At 44.0% G+C, this 22,419-nt stretch overlaps 1 protein-coding gene across 1 annotated transcript in view; it reads left to right on the top strand.

The window, feature by feature from the left end:
• Window positions 1-22,419, top strand: part of Tars3 (threonyl-tRNA synthetase 3) — a 50,598-nt gene that overhangs the window by 17,344 nt on the left and 10,835 nt on the right. The window contains exons 9-15 of the mRNA XM_087901570.1: window positions 271-417; window positions 1,207-1,305; window positions 12,948-13,114; window positions 13,818-13,980; window positions 18,766-18,903; window positions 21,453-21,530; window positions 21,628-21,728. Coding sequence (XP_087757696.1) covers window positions 271-417; window positions 1,207-1,305; window positions 12,948-13,114; window positions 13,818-13,980; window positions 18,766-18,903; window positions 21,453-21,530; window positions 21,628-21,728 — 893 coding nt within the window. The remainder of the gene's footprint in view (window positions 1-270; window positions 418-1,206; window positions 1,306-12,947; window positions 13,115-13,817; window positions 13,981-18,765; window positions 18,904-21,452; window positions 21,531-21,627; window positions 21,729-22,419) is intronic.

Here is a 22,419-nt window from a genome sequence, read left to right as displayed (position 1 = left end):
CTTTTCTGGTTCTTCGGCCCCCTCCCTCCTGTGCTCCGTCACTTTCATTCCTAGAAGCCACAACAGACTCTTTGTGGAACTTACTGATTAGTGCTATAATTTGGATGAAAAGATTCTTATTAGACTCAATTTAAGACTTTTCCAAGCACTACAAAGATATCTGTAACTGAGCATTGTGGATTTTATAATGGGAAATTGCATATAGGTTGTAGAGTGGTGTTACTTCTAAACGTTTGGTTTTTTAAAAAGCAATGCCTTGCTAATGTTTAGAATTCCTCAACGTATTGGGAAGGCAATCCTGAGATGGAGACATTGCAGCGGATCTATGGAATATCCTTTCCTGATAGCAAAATGATGAAGGGCTGGGAGAAGTTCCAAGAGGAAGCAAAGAGCCGAGACCACAGGAAAATCGGGAAGGTATGCCCAAACCATCGTCACATAGACACACCATTGTTGCCCATGGCTGCACCTCACAAACCAAAATCTTAAGAGTAATATTTCCTCTTCTCTCTTGTGTTCTGTTCTGTTGACACTTGTTTCCTGCAGCTGAGTTCTTCCACATCCACACTCCGAAAGTCTCCTAACCAGCTCCTGTCCTCTATCTTTTGTTAGAGCTTTAAAAGCTCTTGAGAGAGTCTATTTTAGCATGTTATAAAAGCAAAGTCAGTAGACCTAGGGTTTTAATCTCCATCCTGCCAGAATCGAGCTGTGTCACATGATGGGCAAACCATTCGTCTGACCACATCTGTTGTGAGGTATAGTTGGCAGGGCTGCTAGGAGACACCCCATGCACAGGACAGACTCTCAGGGGCTGGCAGTGTAAGAAGGGTCACATCGCTGGAAACCTGCCTTTTGCAATGAGTTTTCTTTCTCATTTTATTCTGTTGTCCCCACATGAGACCTATATCTAAATGTATGATGAAAACTTAGACAATTAACTACTTTTCATTTACACTAAAAAAAATTAGTAATGAAGAACAAAAGATAACAAAACGGCCAAAGATAAGGCTAAGTGATCATAAATAAAGCTGGTCATTTTACATGTGCTATTTATATACTTATATGTCTGGACAGATCCTGAGAGACCTTGGGATGCCCTGAAATAGACAATGGGAGGATAAAATGACATTTTATCACTGTCAGATCAGGTATGATAAACATTAAGTAAGAGACGAAATTTGAAATGCAATTATTGTTTCAATCTAGGAACAAGAGCTTTTCTTCTTCCATGACCTGAGCCCCGGAAGCTGCTTCTTTCTCCCAAGAGGAGCCTTCATTTATAATACACTTACAGATTTCATACGAGTAAGTTAGTTTTGGAAATATTCTTACTTATTAGCAGTCTACATCTTACTATCTTCTCTTATAATTAAGTGTTTCCATTGATTTTTTTTAGTAATATAAGGATTTTGGAACTAAAAACAAAATGCCATATTCTACCTGAAGACATGGAGATGGGTTACTTTCTTGAATTTCACAAAATACAGGCGTGTCCTAAGTCTCGAAGGATGCGAAGCATTAATGATCTACTGAGTGTAGCTCTCCTGTGGCAGAGAATACTGTTCTGAGAGGCACTGCTTCTCAACAGTGACTAATGGCCCCAGTGCCTTCTGCTCACGACAGTGTAACTACCAGGTAACCACGCGTCTCCAGAAGGGGAAGGAAGTTGTATCTCACCCCATGGTTGAGCATACTTAGTGTTGCAGGCTTGGGACCTTGAAGGCACTGTTCAGAGGTGGGCCATCTGGACTGCTGGACCTAACCTTCCTGTCTTCTCCTGCTCAGCCTTTCCTGTAACAGTTACAGCCTTGCACTGTCGCCTGCTGTTGACATATCTATGGTGATCCCTTAAGAGTGTATTGTCCAGACTATAGCGGGCAGCCTTATGGACCTGTAGGATTTGGTTCCTGTGGTTTTCTGAGTTGTGTGAGGGGACTCATGTTCCCACAAACTGCCCCTCAGTGCGGTTCTCAGAAACACCCAGAGTGTGATCTGCCGAAGTTTTGCTGCCTGAGCTCTGTGTACTGATTGCTGGTCAATCTCAGACCCCCTCCAAAGTCCATCATGCTCCCTCCAAAGACTGCCGTGCTCCCTCTGAAGACCACTGTGCTCCCGCCAAAAACGGCTGTGCTCCTACAGCCTTTTTTTGCAGAGGTTCCAGTTGGCTTAGGAAATTTTTTCTTCATTTCTGTTATGAAGAAAGCTCTCCCGTCTTACATTTACGCTTAGACCCTTGTGACCTCACATGTTACTTAGCATCCCCTCCTGTTCTTCTTCACCTTGACTGCTGTCTTCATGTCTCAGCTTCTGAAATCCTTCTTTTCTGAGCATGTCTTCCTCTTGTTTGTTTCTCCCTAACTCTCATTCAAGGGATCGCTTTCTTCAGGAACTTTCTGTGGAAAGGTGCATCCATCAAATGTGCTGGGCTGTCACTGTGGCTGCAGCTCTGCTCTTCCCTTCTGGCATGGTGCCTGTGGAGCTGGGTTGGCCTCTGTGGAGTAGCACTTGGCCTGCATTTCCTCCAATGAGGACTACTACAAGACAGTAGAACGGACAGGGAGTGAAGCCTGAAGGACTCTTGAAGAGTCTGGAGACTTTGGTGGGTGGCGATGGCCACTCACTGCTGCCGCCTTGTGCTCTTTGCTTTCAGCTATGGTACCTGAAACTCCAGGTTAGGTGCGAATGGTGGAGAAAAAAAAAAACACAGAGCCTTTACAGTGGCCTTAAAGGGCTCTCTTATCTTTTATAGATGCAAGACAGACATGGCTGATGATCAGGCCCAAGTCTGATTGTGTGGGTTGCTGCATTGGAAAGCATTTAAATACACAACCCCAGTGGGCACTAAGTCTAAGGTAAGGGCTGAGCCCCTTAAATTCTCAGATACCCTGGTGTGAAGTAATTGGTCTCATCATACAGAAAAGAACTTACAATGACCTCAGCTAGGTTTTTTTAGTGTTTGTTTTTTACTTGCTTTTGCTTTTTCCAAAAGGGGACTAATATCGGCCAGGCTAGACTTGAACTTGCTGCATATCCAAGGGTAGAGGAACTCCCGACTTTCCCGCCTTACTGCCCAAGTGCTGAGGTTGCAGCAAGTGCCACCACGCCCGGCAACCTTAGCTAGTTGTCGTCCTAACTCTCAATTATGTGGTTTTGATTCTTTCCTCCTCTAATAATTTTTCAATTATGTGTCTTATATAGTAAACAAAATAGCTAGACACAATGATGCTACCTTCCAGTAGGATGTTCACCTCTGCCAAGATGGAAAAGGATAACTCAGCGTCCTGATTTGTTGTTTGTTTGTTTGTCAACTTGAAACAAACTGGAGTCGTCTAGGAAGAAGAATCCTCAGAGAAAATGCCTCCCTCAGACTGGCCTACAGGCAAATCTGTGGTCATTTTCTTCATTGATGATGGATGTGGGAGGGCCCAGCTCACCGTGGATGGTGCCGTCCCTGGGCAGAGGGTCCTAGGTTGTCTAAGAAAGGAAGCTGAGAAAGCCATGGGGAACAAGTCAGTACGCAGCACCTCTCCAACGCTTCCGGGTTCCTGCCTTGAGTTCCTGCCCTGCCCTCCCTAGGTGATAGAATATGACCTGAGAGTTATGAGGTGGAATTAACCCTCCCCCCAAAAGGGGGCTTTTTGCATGAGGTCCATATGGTTTGCTTTCATCCTGTTGGAAGGACATAGTCCTCTGGGTCTCCATTTGACAGGCTGACAGCTCTGGGTCTCTCATCAGCTCCAACTGACCAGAAGAAAGTCAGCTCTGCCCCCTCCTGTGTTCTGCTTCAGAGGAGCAAACTATTCCAAGTCTCATCTGATTGCCACACCACTGAGTGTCCAATGAGATCTGGTTCGAGTGCAGATGAGGTTCCTTGGTAGCAAGTACATTCCCTCTCCATCTTCAGACCTTTGAGTGGAAGATACGCGACACCTCTTGGCCACCTCCCTCCTTGCCCACATTGCGTGAAGATGATGGAGGGAAAGGACGCAGTGGACAGTTCCCTTCAGAGATGGCTGGGGAGGGTAGGAGGCACTTGGTGGCGATCAGGCTGTAGTGGTGACCATTCTGATGTCTATCCGTTGTTCCTGTGCCCACTTGGTCTCTCCTGTGCTGCCATCTGTCACCACAGATTAGCTTTGCCTGGTCTTAAACTTCATGTGAGTGGGATCTCACGGTACTTGTTCTGTTTTTATGATTCAGCCAAGCTGAGGTAGTATGATAGGGACTGGCTGCGTTATTTCAGGTACTCCATTTTGTGAGTGCAGTACATGATAGTCCATTATCCTGTAGGTGTTTAGATGACTTCCAATGTAGAGCTACCATACACAGTCCACCATGCACTTTCTTGTCTTTTAGTGCATGCAACTGCTCGCTTCTGGAAAACAGAAATCACAAGACAGTTGTTTGGACTAAACTTCTGTACTAGACTAACAAGTCCAAATGGAGTCAACCATGCTAAGGTTCTGTACTAGACTCACATGTCCAAATGGAGTCAGCCTGCTAAGGTTCATCACCAAGTCAAGGGTCTGTTCCTTACCTCACCTTCAGAGAGACTGGGGTCAGAGAGGGACTGGCCAAGCTCCTTAACCAGGCCATTTTCTGTTGGCATGAGAGTGACATTTCCCTCTGCATCCTCTCTTAAATGAGGTAATGTAGAATAAACAAGGCTGCCCCTTCAGTTGTTTCCTTATTTCTGTCTCCTGGCAAGGAAAATAATTTTGAGATGAGCGATTCGCTTTTGGCTTTTGTTTCCTTTTTAAGTCTTCCTGCCCCTGAAGTCAGATGCCTTTCTTGAGTTGTCAGGGCACTACCCAGGGGGATGAAGGGCAGCTCAGTTCTAGAGCAGAGACTTAAGCCATTTAAGATAACTAAATTATTATAATTTTGTCTTTTAGTATTCTCTAAAAGTAGAATTTCTTGGTCACAAGGTATTTTTATTAATTATAGACTGATTTTGAGTCACAGACTTAATATATCCACATTAGCCTTAGGATTTCAATCCTCCTGCCTCAACCTCCCATTTCTGGATATTAAAGATGCATGCCACCACACCCAGGTAAAACTTGTTTTTCTTCCATACTTTTCTCTTTTATGTGCTGGAGTGGGTAGTAGAAATTGAATACAGTACTTAATTACATTTTGAGACACGGTCCATTTAGGTTGACTTTGATTTTTTAATGGAAAAATCTCCCATGTTCATGTATTAGTAGAATTAATATCATGTCCTACCAAAAGTAATCTGTACATTCAGTTCAATCCCAATCAAAATCCCCATTCTTCACAGAAATCGAAAAAACATTTTTTAAAATTCACATGGAAGCACAAAAGATACCAGATAGCCAGAGCAATCCTGAGCATAAAGAACAGGGATGCTAAGGCATTACCATACCCAATTTCAATTTATACTACAAAGCCACAGTAGTGATAATAGTAAAAGCATGGTGACTGAGTGTGATAGTACATGCCTTTAATCTCAGCATGTGGGTAGCAGAGGCAGGTAGATCCCTGTGAATTTGAGGCCAGACTGGTCTACATAATGAGACCCTGTCTCAGACCAACAAAATACCTAGCATGGTACCGGGACAAAGGTAGATAGGAAGATCAATGGAATAGAAATAAAAACCCCAGATTTAAGTCCTTCGAAGACACCGCAAATACACAGTGAGCAAAGATAACATCTTCATTGAAGATGTTGAGAGCTGAACCTGGATATCAACATGTAGAAAAAAATGAAACTAAATCCCCATCTCTCACCCTGCACAAAACTCAACTCCAAATGGATCGGAGACCTCAACATTAACCCGAAAGAGAAACTGCTAGAAGAGAAGCTAGGGAACATGCTACAGGACACACGTAGGTGTAGGCGAGGAGTTCCTAAGTAGGACACTTTTGCCCAGGAAGTAAGGCCAGCACTTGACAAATGGGGCCTCATGGAAAGCTCCTGTATAGCCAAGAAAATAGTCAATCAAGTGGAGAGCAATCTGCAGAATGGGAGAAAGATTTTGCTGGCCACCCCGCCCCTGCCCTGCACTGCATACTCCAGGCTGTCTGGTCCTCAAGCTTGAGGCCAGCTCTCCCGCCTCCACCTCCCCTCTTAAAGTAGGAATTCTGGGATTAAAAATGGTCACTGCTGCCCGCAGGTTTTTAAAAAAGCATGGGTCTGGGACTCACAGAGATCCACCTGCCTCAGCCTCCCGAGTGCTGGGATTACAGGCGTGCACCACCACTGCTCAGCTTAAAAAACATGGATTTTAGAGATGGAACTGAGGTTGACAGACTTATCAGACAAGTGCTTTTCCTCACTGGACCATCTTTCCAGCCTAGTTTGGCTGGCAATTTCCCTAAAATTAAACAGGTATTTAACATAAGATAGTCGGTCACCTCTTTTGATTATGTAACATATATAAGCAGTCAATTCTTCTGCTATCTGTGTATCAAAGAAAAATGAAAAGGTATTGCCACACAATGACCTCACTGGGATGTTCCCAGCTTTCTTAATAGTGACAGAAAGCAACCAGCTTGGGAAAGGCTGGGCCTCAGTAGACCACTCCTCAGCCAAAAGGAACAACATCCTGCTACTTATGGTGAGAGAGTATTCTCCAAATGTTACTGAATTATATACTTAAAATTGGTGAGCTTTCTTGCATATAAATTATACCCCAATAAGGTTGTGTTGTGCTAAAATATACATAGGATCAATATTGGCAAATAGACATGTGAAACATGCAGCCCTCTCTCATCGCACATGTTTCTGTCACTGTACAATTGTCACCATCCATCTCCAGAAAACTTTTGCTCTTAGAAGACTTGAACTCTTCAGGGTTCTGTCATGATCCCTAATTGAAATTCTGTACTCATCAAACACTAACGTCTCTTTCCTCCCAGTGTCTAGCACAGTGGTTCTCAGTGCTGTGACCCTTAACACAGTTCCTCATGCTATCATGACCCCAATCAAAAAATTATTTTCATTGTTACTTCGTAACTGTAATTTTGCTACTGTTACGAACCACAATATAAACAATATAAATATTTTTGGAGGTAGATGACTCCCAAAGGGGTCACGACCCACAGGTTGAGAACCACTGATCTAGCACCACCATTCTGCTTTCTGGAGTTGCTCAGAAGTGAAATAAGAGGATATTTGCCCTTTTACAGACTTTTAAAGTTTGTTTTATTATTAATATAGGCAAACCAGCTCTTGTATACTTTACATAATGTCTTTATTTTCTTCCTCTTTCTGCTTCTTTACTTAAACTATGTCTTCTGTAAGAGGAATACTATGCAGTTCACTTTCCTGCGCTTGGCTACCTACATCTCCTTTTTCCTGTGCTCTCCCTCGAGAGCCCCTGTTTTTGTGAACCTCTGTTCCAGAGAAGGCATGCATGCAGGACGGATTCTCGGCAGTGCTGGGCTGCTGAGACTATCTGCCGGTCCAAGATCAACAGCCTCTGGCTTGATGCCAAGTCCTTGTCAGCCCAGGTGAGGGCAAGGAGATCGGTGGCTACAGTGAGCCCCTGTGGAAGCAGTGTGGGCAGGACCTGTCCCCTCTGAGCCAGAACTGCATTTCTGTGGGAGATCATGACAGCAGCCACCTGGGCTGGCTGGTACATCCTTCCAGACACAAAGAGAGCTACCAATCTCTGAAGTAAGGTGACTCCTACTTGTAGTCCCTAAGGCGAGCTGTCTTTGTCTATGTTGGCTGCCCACTGTCCTGACAACAGGCCATGCCTGAACAGTGGTGCTATGCCGTCACTTCTGCCTGACTCTTCTTCCTCCCATCCTGGAGACTGCCATCCACTGCCACTTCCTTTACCTCTTTATCCTTAAAAGAATCTTTCTTAATTTTAAAATTTCCTGCAGTGCAGTATAAACTTTTGATAACATGTGAACTCTGTTACCACTGTGACAATGAGGATATAGAACAGTTTTATGATCTCCAGCTACCCATATTGAGATGCACCCTATCCAACTCCCATCTTAGGTAAATTCAGTGGATTCGTTCTCTATCCCTAGACTTTTGGCATAGAAATGGAATTATAACAGGATAAGCTGTTAGAAATGACTTTTTTGTCTTCACATATCTGTCAGGTTTCCAGTGGCCCACCCCTGTACTGCTGAGTGGTGTTCTGTTTCCAGACACACCATGGCCTATCTATCTTCTTCCTGACTTAAGGTCATTTGGATATTTGTTTTCAGTTTAGGTAATTGGAAATAATTTTCTATAAATATTTATAAGTGGGTTATTGTATGAGTGTAAATTTTCATTTTACTTTAGCAAATATCTAGGAGAGTCAGTGCAGGGTCTCATGGCAAGCTATGGTGAACTTTAGAAGAAAACATCAACCTAGGCATGCAGGGGTGGCACATGCCTTTATTCCCGACCCTCAGGGGCAGAGGCAGGTGCATCTCTGCGTCTGAGGCCAGCCTGGTCTACAGAGTGAGAGCCAGGACAACCAGGGCTACGCAGAGAAACCCTGTCTTTAAAAAACCACAAAAAAGAAAGAAAAAGTGTGGTGGTGGCACACTCTTTAATCCCAGCCCCCGGGAGGCAGAGGCAAGCGGGTCTCTGTGAGTTCAAGGCCAGCCTGGTCTACAAGAGCAAGTTCCAAAGGACAGGCTCCAAAGCTACAGAGAAACCCTGTCTCGAAAAACCAAAAATAAAAATAAACACAAGAAAGAGAAAGAAAACATCACACCAATTTCCATTCTTAGTGACTATTATTTTTGTATTCCTTCTAGCATTGTATGGGGTTCCCTTTATGAATCTTGTGAGCCATGTGTTTTGAATTTCCAGATCTGCCTGACTCACTGAGGCATGATTAGGAACTGGAGAGGGGAGGAGAGGTTCTAGTCATCAGACTAGCCCCCCTCCCCCGGAGCCTGCGGGCCTCCTCTTTCCTCATCGAGGCAGTGGATTTCTTTGCAGACGTGTAAAGAAATGTAAAGAAAAACCATTTCCTTTCCACAATGAGGGTCCTGAGGGATGCACTCAATGGTTTAGCTGAAGAGTCCGCTGAAGGAAATAGTGACGGAGGAGTCTGTCTAGTCAAGAGGGTTGAAAGAGGGATGGTAGCGCGCACAAGGATGCCCCAAGGGGACGTTGTTCACCCTCACTGTTAGGGCTGAAGAGGGAGAGGAGTAGAGACACCGGAGTGCTGAAAGCAGCAGAGCAGAACTCACATGGAAAACAGTGTCAGAGCCAGTGTAAGCTCAAGGCCGAGAGGGAACTGGAAAGAGGCAAGTGCATCAGCTTTGCTCTTGGAATCTTCAGTTTTCCATTGGTCACAAGAGACATAGTCAGGATTCTCCAGAGAGCTAGACCTGTTGGGTCATAGAGGAGACTGGCTGTGCGGGATTGCCATCGAGAGAGGTGGCGATGGAAGTCCAGCCCAAGGACAGCAGACTGGCCTGGCAGCTCAGTGGGCAGGCAGGAGCCAAAGAAGCAAGTGTCTCCTTCCTTCACCTTGTTTGTCCTTTGTGCATGCTCAGTGGATTGGCTGATGCTCATCCGTGTCCTGGAGGTGGTCTGCTAATCAGTCTAGCCAGAAACACTTCCTTTGATGCACCCAAAGCAGTGTTTCACCTGAGCACCCCTTAGTGGAGTCAAGCTGACAAAGAACTAAACATCACAGCAGATGGGTCTGGGGTGGGGCAGATGGGGTCAGTGAGCATGGCCAGCACCAACATCCCTGTGCCTCTTAGCACCCATTCATCCTTTGCCTGGATGGTGGCGTTTGTTTCCTCAGTCTCTTCAGCCTTGGGTCATCAAGTGATCTCAGCTCAGTTTCACTCCAGATCTCAGCTGCAGGTCAGCCACTGGCGTGGGATACACACGAGTGGGCATTGGCGCCACACACACACACACACACTACACAAACTGCAATATTTTGGTGGGGCTTAGTGAAAGGGTTATTGATGTGGAATTGCTTTAGCTTTCATAATGAGAAGATACGTGAGAACTTTTTCAACAGTACTGATAATTAGGAGCCCACTGAGATGATTCTGAGTGTTCAGGTCACTAGGCACAGGTAGAGAGATAGGGCAGGAAACTGTTACTTCAGGGGGAGATGTGATTCTCAGCACTCAGCCGTCAAGATTCTGCAGGAGACTAGATGGAGGTGCATGCTGCTGATCATGGACAGTGCTGGCGTGGTGTCTAGTTTTAAGTCAACTTGACACACAGGCTCTCATCTGAGAGAAGGGAACCTCTCAATTAAGAAAATGCCTTAATGGCATTAACATGGCACTGTAGGCATTTTCTTAATTAATGATTGGTGAGAGAGGGCCCAGACCATCATTGGCGGAGCTATCCCTGGGCTGGTGGTCCTGGATTCTGTAAGAAAGCAGGCTGAACAAGTCATAGTGAAGCAAGCCATATTGAGCAAGCCAGTAAGCAACACCCCTCCATGGCCTCTGCATCAGCTCCTGCACAGGTTCCTGCCCTGTCTGAGTTCCTGTCCTGCCTTCCTTCAGTAATGGGCTACAATGTGGAAGAGTAAGGCAAATGAACCTTTCCCTCCCAACTCTTTTTGGCTGTGTTTCATCACAGCAATAAAAACAGCACCTGAGATGGCGGGGTCCAAGAGCTTGCTCTTTCTCAGCTATTATCTTTCTTTGCTCTTGAGAAATTGACAGCACAGTGTCAGACATATTTTCCCTCAACTTTTTCTTTTGAAAAGTTCAAATCCATAGAAAAAGGTGCAGTGAACAAGCATTACTTTCTTTGGGATGTATCAGTTGGTAGCATTATGGATTATGCTATGCTATATGTGGTTTTATATTATGCATTACAGAGAGATAGATATTGCCTTTGTGTGTGTATTTTATATTAAGAATGTAGCATCTGTTGACTTCCAGGCATAGTGGGGTATGCCTGGGAGGCCAAGGCAAGGAAGATGATGAGTTTGAGGGCCAGCCTGGGCTAATGGTGAAGCCCTGTCTAAACAGCAACAAAAGGTTCATTTATAAATAATAAAAATTCATAAATACTGATGCTTTGTGTCATAGAAAATTGTCTTAGTTGGTCCTGTGTGCCATAACAAAGTTCTAGGGATTTAATGGCTTATAAATAGTACACAAGTATTTCTCACAGACTCAGATCAGGATCCCAACAAAGTGAGGTCTGTTGAGGCCTGCTCTGGGATACAGGCTACTGCCTTCTTCTGGTAGCTCCATAAGACAGAAAGACCCCCAGAGGTCCCTTTGATAAAAGTACTAATCCTTTAGTACCTTTGTGGCCCAATCGGCTGCTTGAGGCCTCACCTCCTAATGTCATCATTTAGGGTTAAGTTTTCGGCATATGAATTTGAAGAGAGAACACAAAACTTTATTCAAGAATAGTCTGACATAATTTCTAAACACCTTGATAAAATATTGATCTCTAATGTGAGTGTATTCAACATGGATAACTTTTTTTGAACATCTCCTTAGACCAACCTTAGAAGATGTCTCTTAATAAACACAGTACCCTCACATGTGCATGTTCACACACCCTTGGTTTCCAAGACCATCTTTATCTGAGTGTAGAGAGTCTCTGTCATAACCACCAAATATTCACTGCCATTTACATGACATGGAGCTTTGTCAAGAGTTTCTAATCTGGACAAACATGAAAGGTGGGTAAGCGCCTTGCTGGATAGCTGAGGGCCAGCATGTCTGCCATGGCACTGGGAAATGTATTCTGATGAAAAACACCAGGGGAAGCTCTCTACGTCATAAAAGTATACTTTTTAAAAAAATATGTGAGAAATGTTTTTTAGTTTGTCTGAAGTATGGTGGTTTAGATTTGTGTCATGTGTTCACTAAATTATTTACAAATTATTTAAAAGTATCTAAGGAATAATCAACCAAACTGATATGTTAAAATTTAAAAATAGAAATAAAACTTTAAAAATATTTGGGGATTCTTCTCTCTTAGTCTCATGGATTTAATAAAGGAAGCTGCTAAGAGGTGAGAGAAACATCTATGGCTTAGTAGACACCAACTACTTGATGTATTGCAAATTAAAATTCTCAGTTTTATTTCTTCTTAACTCTAAATGGGCCAGTACTATAACAGGGATATTGACATTCAGATTTACAAGTTATAAAATTATTACGTTTTCTAAATCATAGGGGGAAAGTGTTAGAATTTATTAAGAACATAGGACTTAAGTTTTTAGTTATAGTGAAAGAACTATAAATAAATATAAGTAACTGTATATGGAATTACAGTTACTAAGTTTGAAAGCACTGAAACATTTGCGTCTATACTATTTGTATCTGGTTGAATTTTCTTCTGTAAGATACCTGAAACAGTTTAAAAGAGGAAGGACTCATTTTGACTCCCAGCATTGTTGGCTGGCTCTGCCATCTGGGGGCTGTGCTGAAGTAGGGCATCATGGTAGAAGGGCTTGGAGGAACAAAGCAACTCACCTCCTGACAGCCAGGAACAGAGGAAAGAGAGGTGCAGGGGACCAGTTTCAGAAGACACAGACCCCAAGGAGATATCCTAGGGATGTATGTCTTCCAAATAGGCCCCACCTCTGAAAGTTTCCATCACCCCCAAGAATGTCATCAGATCAGGAATCCGAGAGCGATGTCATCAAATCAGGAATCCACCAATGAAGTCAGAGTTCTCATAGCTCAGTCATCTCAATGCTTGAGTCCGCCAGTTGTGGACCAAACCTTCAACACACGAGCCTTCTAGGGGATACTTCATGTCCAAAGGCAGTACTATGGTGTGCTGTGAAAGAACTAGACTAATGAAAAGCTTACTGAAATGTGCAGACTCTGTGTTCATACTCCATGAAGCTGCCACCCTTAAACCAGTCACACCTGAGCCTGAGGAAACAAGAATTAACGGAAGACGGGGCCTGCAGTTTTGCAATAGCTACTCACAGTATTTCTCTGCTTGGCATTGTGCTTTAGCTTGGCAGATTTTAACATCAACCTTGTTTGTCTTCAAGGAGGAGTATCACAGGCGCAACTTCACGGAAGTACTCTCTCCTAACATGTACAACAGCAAACTCTGGGAAACCTCGGGCCACTGGCAGCATTACAGTAACAACATGTTCACCTTTGATATTGAAAAGGACACCTTTGCCCTCAAACCCATGAACTGTCCAGGGCACTGGTGAGTACTGGATATGAAGGGGACCCTGCACGTGGACATAGCACCTCATTGGAGTTAGCTTTGCATTTTATTCCTTTGCTCTTTAAAGGGATTTCCTGTCATGGGGAGAGTGGAGGCCGTTAATCGTCGTACCTCATCACTTCATCCTAGAGAATGGAGTTCCTTGTTAAAGTGTGCTGGTCTTTGGCAGGCATGAAATGTTAGCTGGGAACTCTCATTTTCTGCACTTCTCAGAGGGTAATAGTGTGCACTGATATTACAGATCGTTATATTTGTCTTCCGAATTATTATACGTCAAATATACATGTTCACCGGCTATTTAATTCTTACACACTGTTTGGCTGATTATAATAAGATGCACAAAACCTTCCTCAGCAGATGATCTGACAGGGGCAGCATTTCAGGAAGAGATGGTGTGGACAGGATTCTTTCTCAGTGCTGCAGTGATGGCAGCTCAGTTTTGTCTTTCCTAGAAGAGAGCTAGGGCTGTCAGTCAGTTGTGTGGCACATCCCTAGTATGTGAGGCACAGGGTTCCATCTCTGGGCCAAAAAGATAAATAAAAAATAGTCATAGGGGAAAAACTGCCTGTTGATCTAAGAGCTAGCACGAGGCATTTGCACATCTAGAGACTTAGCTTCAGCATGTAAGATGATCACTTTTCTCTCCATCATGTAAAGTCTGTTCATTCCATGCCTTTTCTAGTCTGATGTTTGCGCATCGCCCACGATCCTGGAGGGAAATGCCTGTCCGGTTTGCTGATTTTGGAGTTCTTCACAGAAATGAACTCTCGGGAACTTTAAGTGGCTTAACCAGAGTCAGGCGCTTCCAGCAAGATGACGCTCACATCTTCTGCATGGTGGAGCAGGTAGGCAAAGACACCAACCAGGGAGGGCTGGCTCGCACACCCACAGCTCGGTCTCCTCCAGCTGCTGTGCAGTGCGAGGTGTGCCCCTGTCCCTGCCCATCCACTGAGCAAGACCTTTACTGGTCCTCTGGTCGTTTCCCAGAGTGAACTCTGTTGCTTTCCTCCACTTTATTAACTCCAGCCCCACACCTGGGTATCTTAGGGAAACTTGGGGTGTTTGTTTTCAATGTATTGCCTGCAACTTGGTTTTATATTTTCAGTTCAAACTTTGAAATTGTCATGCAAAGATCACTGATAAACACTGTCAGTTTGACCTGGCATAGAACAACAGCACATGGAAAGTCTGCCAAGAGATGCTACACTGTACAGCAAGTCTTGGGAAACTTAAAGGATTTGATAAATATAATGTTTTCCAACTACTGAAATTATTATAAAAACCAATATCAGAAACCTATTTGGAAACTGAATAACACACTTCTAAATGTTCCATAGATCAAAGGAAAAATATAAAATAAAATTAGAAAATGTGATCTATGTAATAAAACGAAAACAAATGTATCACAAATTATGGGATGCCATTAGTATGATATCTACAGGGACATATACAGAACCCCAGCTTCCACTTAAGAAACCAGGAAAAGAAAAAGAGCCAATTACATCCAGTGTAAGACAAAGAAAAAAAACAAAGAGATAATGAGTGTGCTGGCTAGTTTTCATGGCCACTCGATGCAAGCCAGGGTTAGTTTGGATGAAGGAACCTCAGTTGAAGAAATGCCTCTACTAGCTGGCTTGTGACAAACCCGTGGTTAATTTTCTTAGTACATGACTGATATGGTAGGGCCCAGGTCACTGTGGGCAGAGCCACCCCTAGGATGATGGTTCTGTATTCTATAAGAAACTGAGCACACCATGAGGAGCAAGCCAGTAAGCAGAACCCCTTCACATCCTCTACTTCACTTGCCGCCTCTAGGTTCCTCCATTGCTTCCCTCAGTGATGGACTGAGATATGGAAGTATAAGCAAACTAAACCCTTTCCTCCCCAAGGTGTTGTCAGTCAAGGTGTTTCCTTACAATGGAAGCCTTATCTAAGACAATGGGCAAACAAGAGACTTGTTTGGTTTTTAAATTCCTCTTCAACTTTATTACTGAAGGTGTGGCCCCCGGCTGTTGGTGAAAACCTTAGGAATTAGAACCTTATTGGAGGAAGTTAGGTCATGGGGTACACCCTGAAAGGATCTTGAGTCCTAATGGGAAAACTACACCCCCTTCTTCCATGGCTGGCCTCCCCAGAACAGGAAAGGTCCTGGGAAAACAAGCCAGAGAATCTGCTCCCCATTCTTACACAGATGGCCTCCCCAGGATAGTACAGTACAGGCCCTGGAAAGCCAGGCCCGAGCAGCCTTACACCCCCTTCCACAGCTGGCCTCTGATACAGGCTCCTTGCCAGGATGCTCGAACTGACATAGTTCCAGAAACAGCAGAGCCAACTGAAAACAAAGAAATATAAGAGAACATCAACAAAACCCAAAAGCTGGTTACCTGAGAGGATCAATAAAATTTGTAAGACTTAAGGAAAAATGTGCAGACTCTGCAGATGCTCAGGACATAAGGCTTATGTGCTTATCAGTGCAGAAAGACTTCATTAATCAACAAATAAATAGACTAAAGATTTAGTTAGAAAGCCACCAAGCCTTTGAAAGCCACCAAAGTCCAAAGTCACATAATTCAGGCAAATCTATGAATAACCTTATGCCAGTGAATGTGGCAACTCAGAAAGTAGACAAATCTCTGCAAACTGTCAGCCTTTACTCAAGTAGAAGTCAATGAGTAGCCTTGAGGCCGTCCCAGAAATTAAATTAACAGTGCATGTTTGTTTCACTGACTCCAAACACTAAAGGAAATTCTAGACAGAATCTTAAAGAAACCTGAAGAGGAAGAAGTCGTTACCAGCTCATCCTAGGAGGATTTCAGTGCTCTGAAAAAACACCTGACACAGACATTTCTAGAAAAGACTGATCTGGGTGTGGCACACAAAGAACAATGCATCTTAACCAAGTAGACTCTGTCCCAAAAATGGAAGATATATAATGCTAGATTTATACAGGTTTAATATTACAAAATAAACCATTGTAATTTACCATATTATCCACCTGAAAAAAAATTTATCTTGAAGCTGAAGAACATTTGCTATTCTTGTTCATGCTGAGAGCCCACATTTGTCCCCAGCATCTATATGACCTCCATAGACACTGCATGCATATGTTGTAAGACATTCATGCAAATAAAACATTCATGCACATAAAACTAATTTTAAAACAGAAAGACGGCATATCTCAATATTATTCTATCAATGGATGCTGGAAAAGCAAAACCCAGCATTCTCTTCTCATTGAAAACCCTTAAGAAAGAAGGAAGAGAAGAGAATTTCCTCAACCCAATGGTGAGCATTTTTGAAAAACCTAAACAGGAACAAGATAAATATGTTACCTCTCATTGATTCTACTGGTAATTATTACCCTGGGGAATCTCTTGATGCAAGAGAGATAAATAGGCAAGTAAGCAAACATCCACATTAGAAAGAAAAATTGAAATGTTTTTCTTGCATATTGTATGACCATGCCCAGTACCTTTGAGGCCATGTACTCTCAGGTCTAGAGTCAGAGCTACCTAGTCATTGAGCATCAAGGATGAGCCCATTCATCCTTGGGAATCCTGAAGAAAGAACTCCACTCCCACCCGGCAGTAACCAGACTGAAACAATGTTAGTAAGAACAGCCAGAACAATTTTCTGATCTAGAACCTTATCCTAAACGCCCAGGACTCAGAATTAAAAACATTCATTGTGCCAACAATGAGGAGAATCTCACCTTGAGTGAAAAAGGACAGCCCTTGACCAACAATGCTGTCCAACACTGTTATCGCTCTTCATCAAGAGGGTCCCCAGGACAGTCATCACTAACAAAACCATGAGAGGTGACACCTTTATCTTGCTCCTGTTTAGGTTTTTTCAGAAGCGACTGCCATTAGGTTGAGGAAGTTCTCTTCCTTCTGAAGAGATAACTGCCATGTTAGCACTATCTGATGAAGGTTTTCAAGATTGCTTCTTCCCTCTCTCTCTCTCTCTCTCTCTCTCTCTCTCTCTCTCTCTCTCGTGTGTGTGTGTGTGTGTGTGTGTGTGTGTGTGTGTGTGTGTATGAGAGAGAGAAAGAGAGAGAGAGAGAGAGAGAGAGAGAGAGAGAGAGAGAGAGAGAGATTCAGGTGCCCACAGAGGCCAGTAGAAGGTGTCAGACCCCCACCCCTGCTAGAAGTTATAGGCAGTAGTAAACTTCCTGGTGTGGGTATTGGGAATTCAACTTGAGTGGTCTCTCCAGCTCCATGACAAAGATACCAAAGCAGTCATCGTAAGAATATTTTTGGGAACAGTTACAAAACCATTTCAAATCAATGAGAACCATTTCAAGACTCAGAAAAGGGAATATTCTAAGGAAGAAATAGAGATCATAGTAGAGAAATTTAATGAAATATGTAATTAAAAACCAAAATAAAAACTTAGTAATTGAGTTCATGAGCGGAACAGAGGAGACGGGAAGAATCTATAGATATAAAAATAAAGGTAGAATCTGAAAAGCAGGAAGTGAAACTGGGGCAGGGACTGGCCATAACTGACCTCCTCCTGACCCCCATGCCATCACCCTCCACAGGGAGGTGGGAGGGGTATTAGATGATGGCTGAGGACTTGTCAAATCCATTAAAAGATACAAACCCCCAGAGTTGGGAAGTCAAGTGAGCTCCAAGCAGGACATACCCAGAGAATCTGTACTAAGGTATGAGTTAAACGTGAAAAAAATAAAAAGACAGAAAATGGAAGGCAGAGCGGAGGAAATGAAGAGTTATCTCAGAATAAAATCCCAACTTCAATGATGGCTTTTTGCACAGGGTCAGCAGTGGTCCAGTCTTTTTCAAGCACTAAAAGATAGCATTGCCAACTAGAATTCCCATTCTAGAGAAAATATCCTTCAGGAGTGAAGGAGAAGTCAAGACATAAGCCCTCCTTCAGAAGGACGGCTATGGGTAGGCAGTGGTAGGCAGAGGCTTGGAACATGAATGACTTTAAAGCTGTGAAAGTAAAAATAGGCAAACATTCTCTTTTCCTTATAAGTTTTCCAAGTTATAGTCAACGGTTGAAGAAAAATATACCCTTGCCTGATTTGGTCCCACAATGCAGAGAAGAGATGCTTAAGCAAATGTCACTATTAATAGAGGAAGTGGGGCTTCTACACCCATTTGAACTTGTAAATCCTGACACCTGCAGGATACAATACTATGAGGAACCCAAAGAAACACTAAAAACATATATGCAGAGATACACTAAGATGCCTACGTGTAAGTCTAAAAGAAATTCTAGCCAGTGTTAGAAATGGAAGGTGCCGTCTTCCGTCTGCGGGATGTGGGGCTAGAGAGATGGCTCATTGGTTAAGAACACTGCCGTTCCTGCAGAGGACCCAGATTCAGTTCCCAGCACCTACCGCATAGCTCACAACTATCTGTAATTCCATTGCTAAGGGATCTGATACCTTCCGGCCTCTGCAGACATCAAGCATGCATGTGGTGCCCATACATACAGGCAAACACTCATTTTCACATAAAAAGTTTAAAAAGCTTTTCAAATCAGTTTGACTACTGATTTGACTATTACTATTTAACACAAATAACGTATTGTTAAAACTATCATGAATTAATTTAAATTGGCATTCTGTTTGAGTGTTTCAACTGCTTTAATTTCAGATTGAAGAAGAGATAAAGGGGTGCTTGCACTTTTTGCAGTCTGTTTACTCAACGTTCGGCTTCTCCTTTCAATTAAACCTGTCAACACGGCCCGAGCACTTCCTAGGAGAGACCGAGATGTGGGATGAAGCTGAAAGGGTAAGCATGTGGCGAGTCCCACATGCCTGAGGGAATGCACTTCCCTGGGGTGTGAGTGTGTGGACAATGGCTGGGGCTAGCCAGTTCTTACCGCTGCAGTAACCATCTGCCCCACCCTCTGAAGCTCACGCGGGATTTTGCTTATAGTCTTCAGTCCTAGTCAGCCTTTCCTAGACACTCACAGGTGCTAAGCATGCACCAGGAGGCAGGGAAATGGGGAACACTGTATGAAGAGTGTAACGGTTACTTTCACTTAGGGAGAAGATGGGTGCAGGTAGAGGTGCACAGCCACAGGCTAGGCATGAGCTGTAATAGGGTCTCCTCCTCACACATACTCCTGCCCCGTGCCCTAACTCTTCTTCCCTACCTACTGAGTGGAGGATCAAAGTCCACTGAGGTCTCCTCACCTGGGAAGGGTGCTGACTTGGTTTACCTAAAAGTCACATGGAAGTCGAAAGAGAAAAAAAAGAGGGTGGCTCGGTGGCTCTGCTTTCTCCCAGTCAGTTCTCTGGGGAACTGCATCTCTCTAAGGATCAGGACTGAACATGAGATGTGACAGTGGTGGCTACGCACAGGGGACAGTACCTGCTGCATACGGCTGTGCTCGGGACCTTAAGTGAATTCATGTATATGAACTAATGGTGGGCCCTGGGCCGTCATCACCATCTGCCTCACTCCAGCCATCAGGATGGGGTGGGTTACAGGGACTAAAGAAGGGATGGACCTGGCATGGGAAGAATGAGGCAGAGGTCTTGCCAGTTTTACTCCTTTTGATTGGCATGGCTAAAGTTTAGCAGAGAAGCCTGAAGTCTCCCAGGAGCATGGCAGTTACAGGATGGGCCTCTTCCTCTGCTTTGGGGCCTTTCTCCCAAGTGAGCACCTTGGATGGTCTGGGAGCCAGTGAGATGTCTTCCCTGCCATCCTCACAAGTCTGTGTGATGACTTAAAAACTGCCGGAGCTTTCCCAGCCCTCTCCATAGCAGCTCTGCTCCCCTTGCCTGCCTCATCCTCGTCCCGGACCCTGGTAACAGTTCGGTGACCTCCACTTCATAGTCTTCTCCAAAACCGTGGCCTGCCTGAGGAACGCTGGAACCCTCCAATTGTTGTCACAGGGCCTCAGTTTCTCCATCTAGTATCCCTCCTCCTACTGAAACAGTACAGTCAAGGAGGGACCTCCCAAGCCTGTGAAGTACCTCTATGCAGGTGGCTTTTCTTGGTGCTAAGCAAGGAGAGGTTGTTCCTGTAGAGTTAGGTCCCCTAGGGGTGTTGCCGGCATCTTAGGAATGAAATTCTCTCTGTCAAGAGTATGTCATGACTGAGACCCTGGAAAAGCCCACCGTGACCCCAGGAATCCATTGCTCGGTGATTCCAGCTGGAGCTCAGAAGTACTATTGTTGCCTTGACTTCCCAAAGACCCCCTGTATTACCAATTGTCAAACCCCCTCCTAAGCACCAGTGTATGGGGTTATAACAGGAACCTGGGTGGAGATTTGATATATTTTGTTTCATGCTCTCCAGAGAAACTGGCCCAAGGCTTCTTCTATTAGTGTTTATCTGGACACTTATTCACCATAAGTAAGTACCAAGCAATCTTCATAGGCTGCATCCAAAGCCTGAACTGGCTTAGGCTGAAGACAAAAGTGAGGTTCCATCCTCATACCCAGTAACTCATAAGCGTCCCCCCCCCCAACCGAAGCAGAACTCAAAGAAACACAAAGGGAAGCAGTGGCAAAGTCTTCTGGCTCCGCCTTCCTACCCACCATCCACAGTAAGAAAGGGAAGCAGGACCAAAGCTGTCAGGCTCACCCACCTCCAAGAAGACATAGGTCTCAGGCGCACTACTAGGAGACATAGTGTTCTGCTTTGTTTTGTCAGCTTGTCTTGGAAGAGAGAGTCGCAGTTGAGGAATCACCTCCATCAGATTGACCTGTAGGCATGTCTCATGTCTGTGGGACATTTTCGTGATTGCTGGCTGATGTGGGAGGGAGGAGGACCCAGCCCACTGAGCATGGTGCCATCCTTGGGCAGGAGGGCCTGGAAGGTACAAGAAAAGCATCTGAATCCGAGCCCGGGAGCAAGCCAGTGAGCAGTGTCCCCAAAGGCCTCTGCTTCAATTCCTGTCTCTTGGCTCCTACCCTGACCTCACTCCGTGATGGCTGTGGCCAGGGACTTGTAGGATGACAGAAACTGTTCTGTTCCCCGAGTTGGTTGTGGTCATGGTCTCCTCACAGCAGCAGAGAAGGCAACTAGGAGCCACTGCTGTCAGTGTGTAGGACACAGGGCCTGCTCTGGAAGGAACAACTTAGGAAATAGTGTGTTTTCCCCAGCCAAGAGGGACATACACTTCAGAGACAGAACCACTGTGGTCATCTCTGCATTGCTCTCACTCAGCAGTTTGTTGAATGCAAACGATGCTTGAGTAGTGTGCACTGAATGAAGGTAGGGTGTGATTAATATGTATAGATACTTGTAAGCTATATAGCCAAAAAGATGAATATGAAATAAAGCAGAAGTTTCTAATGATCTCTTTTTTTAAAAAAATAAAATAGCAACTGCAGAATAGCTTGATGGAATTTGGAAAACCATGGAAAATAAACCCAGGAGATGGAGCATTCTATGGCCCTAAAGTAAGTAGAACATATGCCTGAAAAAAAAAAGAGAGAAGGTAAAAAAATAAAACAAAACATGAAAACTGTCTCTAAGCAAGCATTTCTTAATTTACAGATCGACATAAAAATTAAAGATGCTATTGGCAGATACCATCAGTGTGCTACAATTCAGCTGGACTTCCAACTGCCCATTAGGTTTAATCTTACTTATGTTAGGTGAGTGATTCTAGTATCTTCATTATTTTTCATAAGATCATGGGCAATACACAAATAAGCACTATTGAGTTCTAGTGTCTATGTTATGCACTATACATTTGTTGACTTCTATGTAATATGGGGATTTTCTTCATCTATTTATATTGCTAGGTCAAAATAGTTAAGCCTGGATACTTTATAAAGGAATGAGATTTATTTGGCTAAAATTCTGGCAGTTCTAAAGTGCAGACAGTCTGGCACAGGCTTCTGCCTGGCACAGGCTTCCATCACAGGTCTCTCACTGCTTCTCAATGTGGCAGAGACGTGGAAGAGGAAGTAGCTTTGTGTGGACAACATCAAGTACATGTGGTGGCCCTGCTCTCTTGAGAGCTAAGCTAGCTGTGTGAGACCTATGGTAGTCCCTTCCTGGGGTATCCTGCTTGACTTAACCGCTTGCCAGACCTTTTCAATCTGCCTCCTCCCTGGCTGGGGATGGACTTCAGTGATAGAGTGTTTGCTCAGCCTTTGCCAGGCCTTGGATTCATCACTCTCCCCCCTAATTGTTTCCCAATATTTCTAATGGCCGAAGAGTTGTTTTAATCAAGAATTCTGTTGTTTTTTTCTTTAGCTTATTTCTGTGGTGAACAGTGTTTATTTAGAACTCTAACCCTAACCCACTTCTAGGATAAGATCTACTTGGATCTTGACCTGC

This window comes from Myodes glareolus, chromosome 24 (assembly GCF_982192425.1).
Source record: "Myodes glareolus chromosome 24, mMyoGla1.1, whole genome shotgun sequence".
Classification (NCBI taxonomy): Eukaryota; Metazoa; Chordata; class Mammalia; order Rodentia; family Cricetidae; genus Myodes; species Myodes glareolus.
This window is presented reverse-complemented; position numbering and strand designations above follow the sequence as displayed.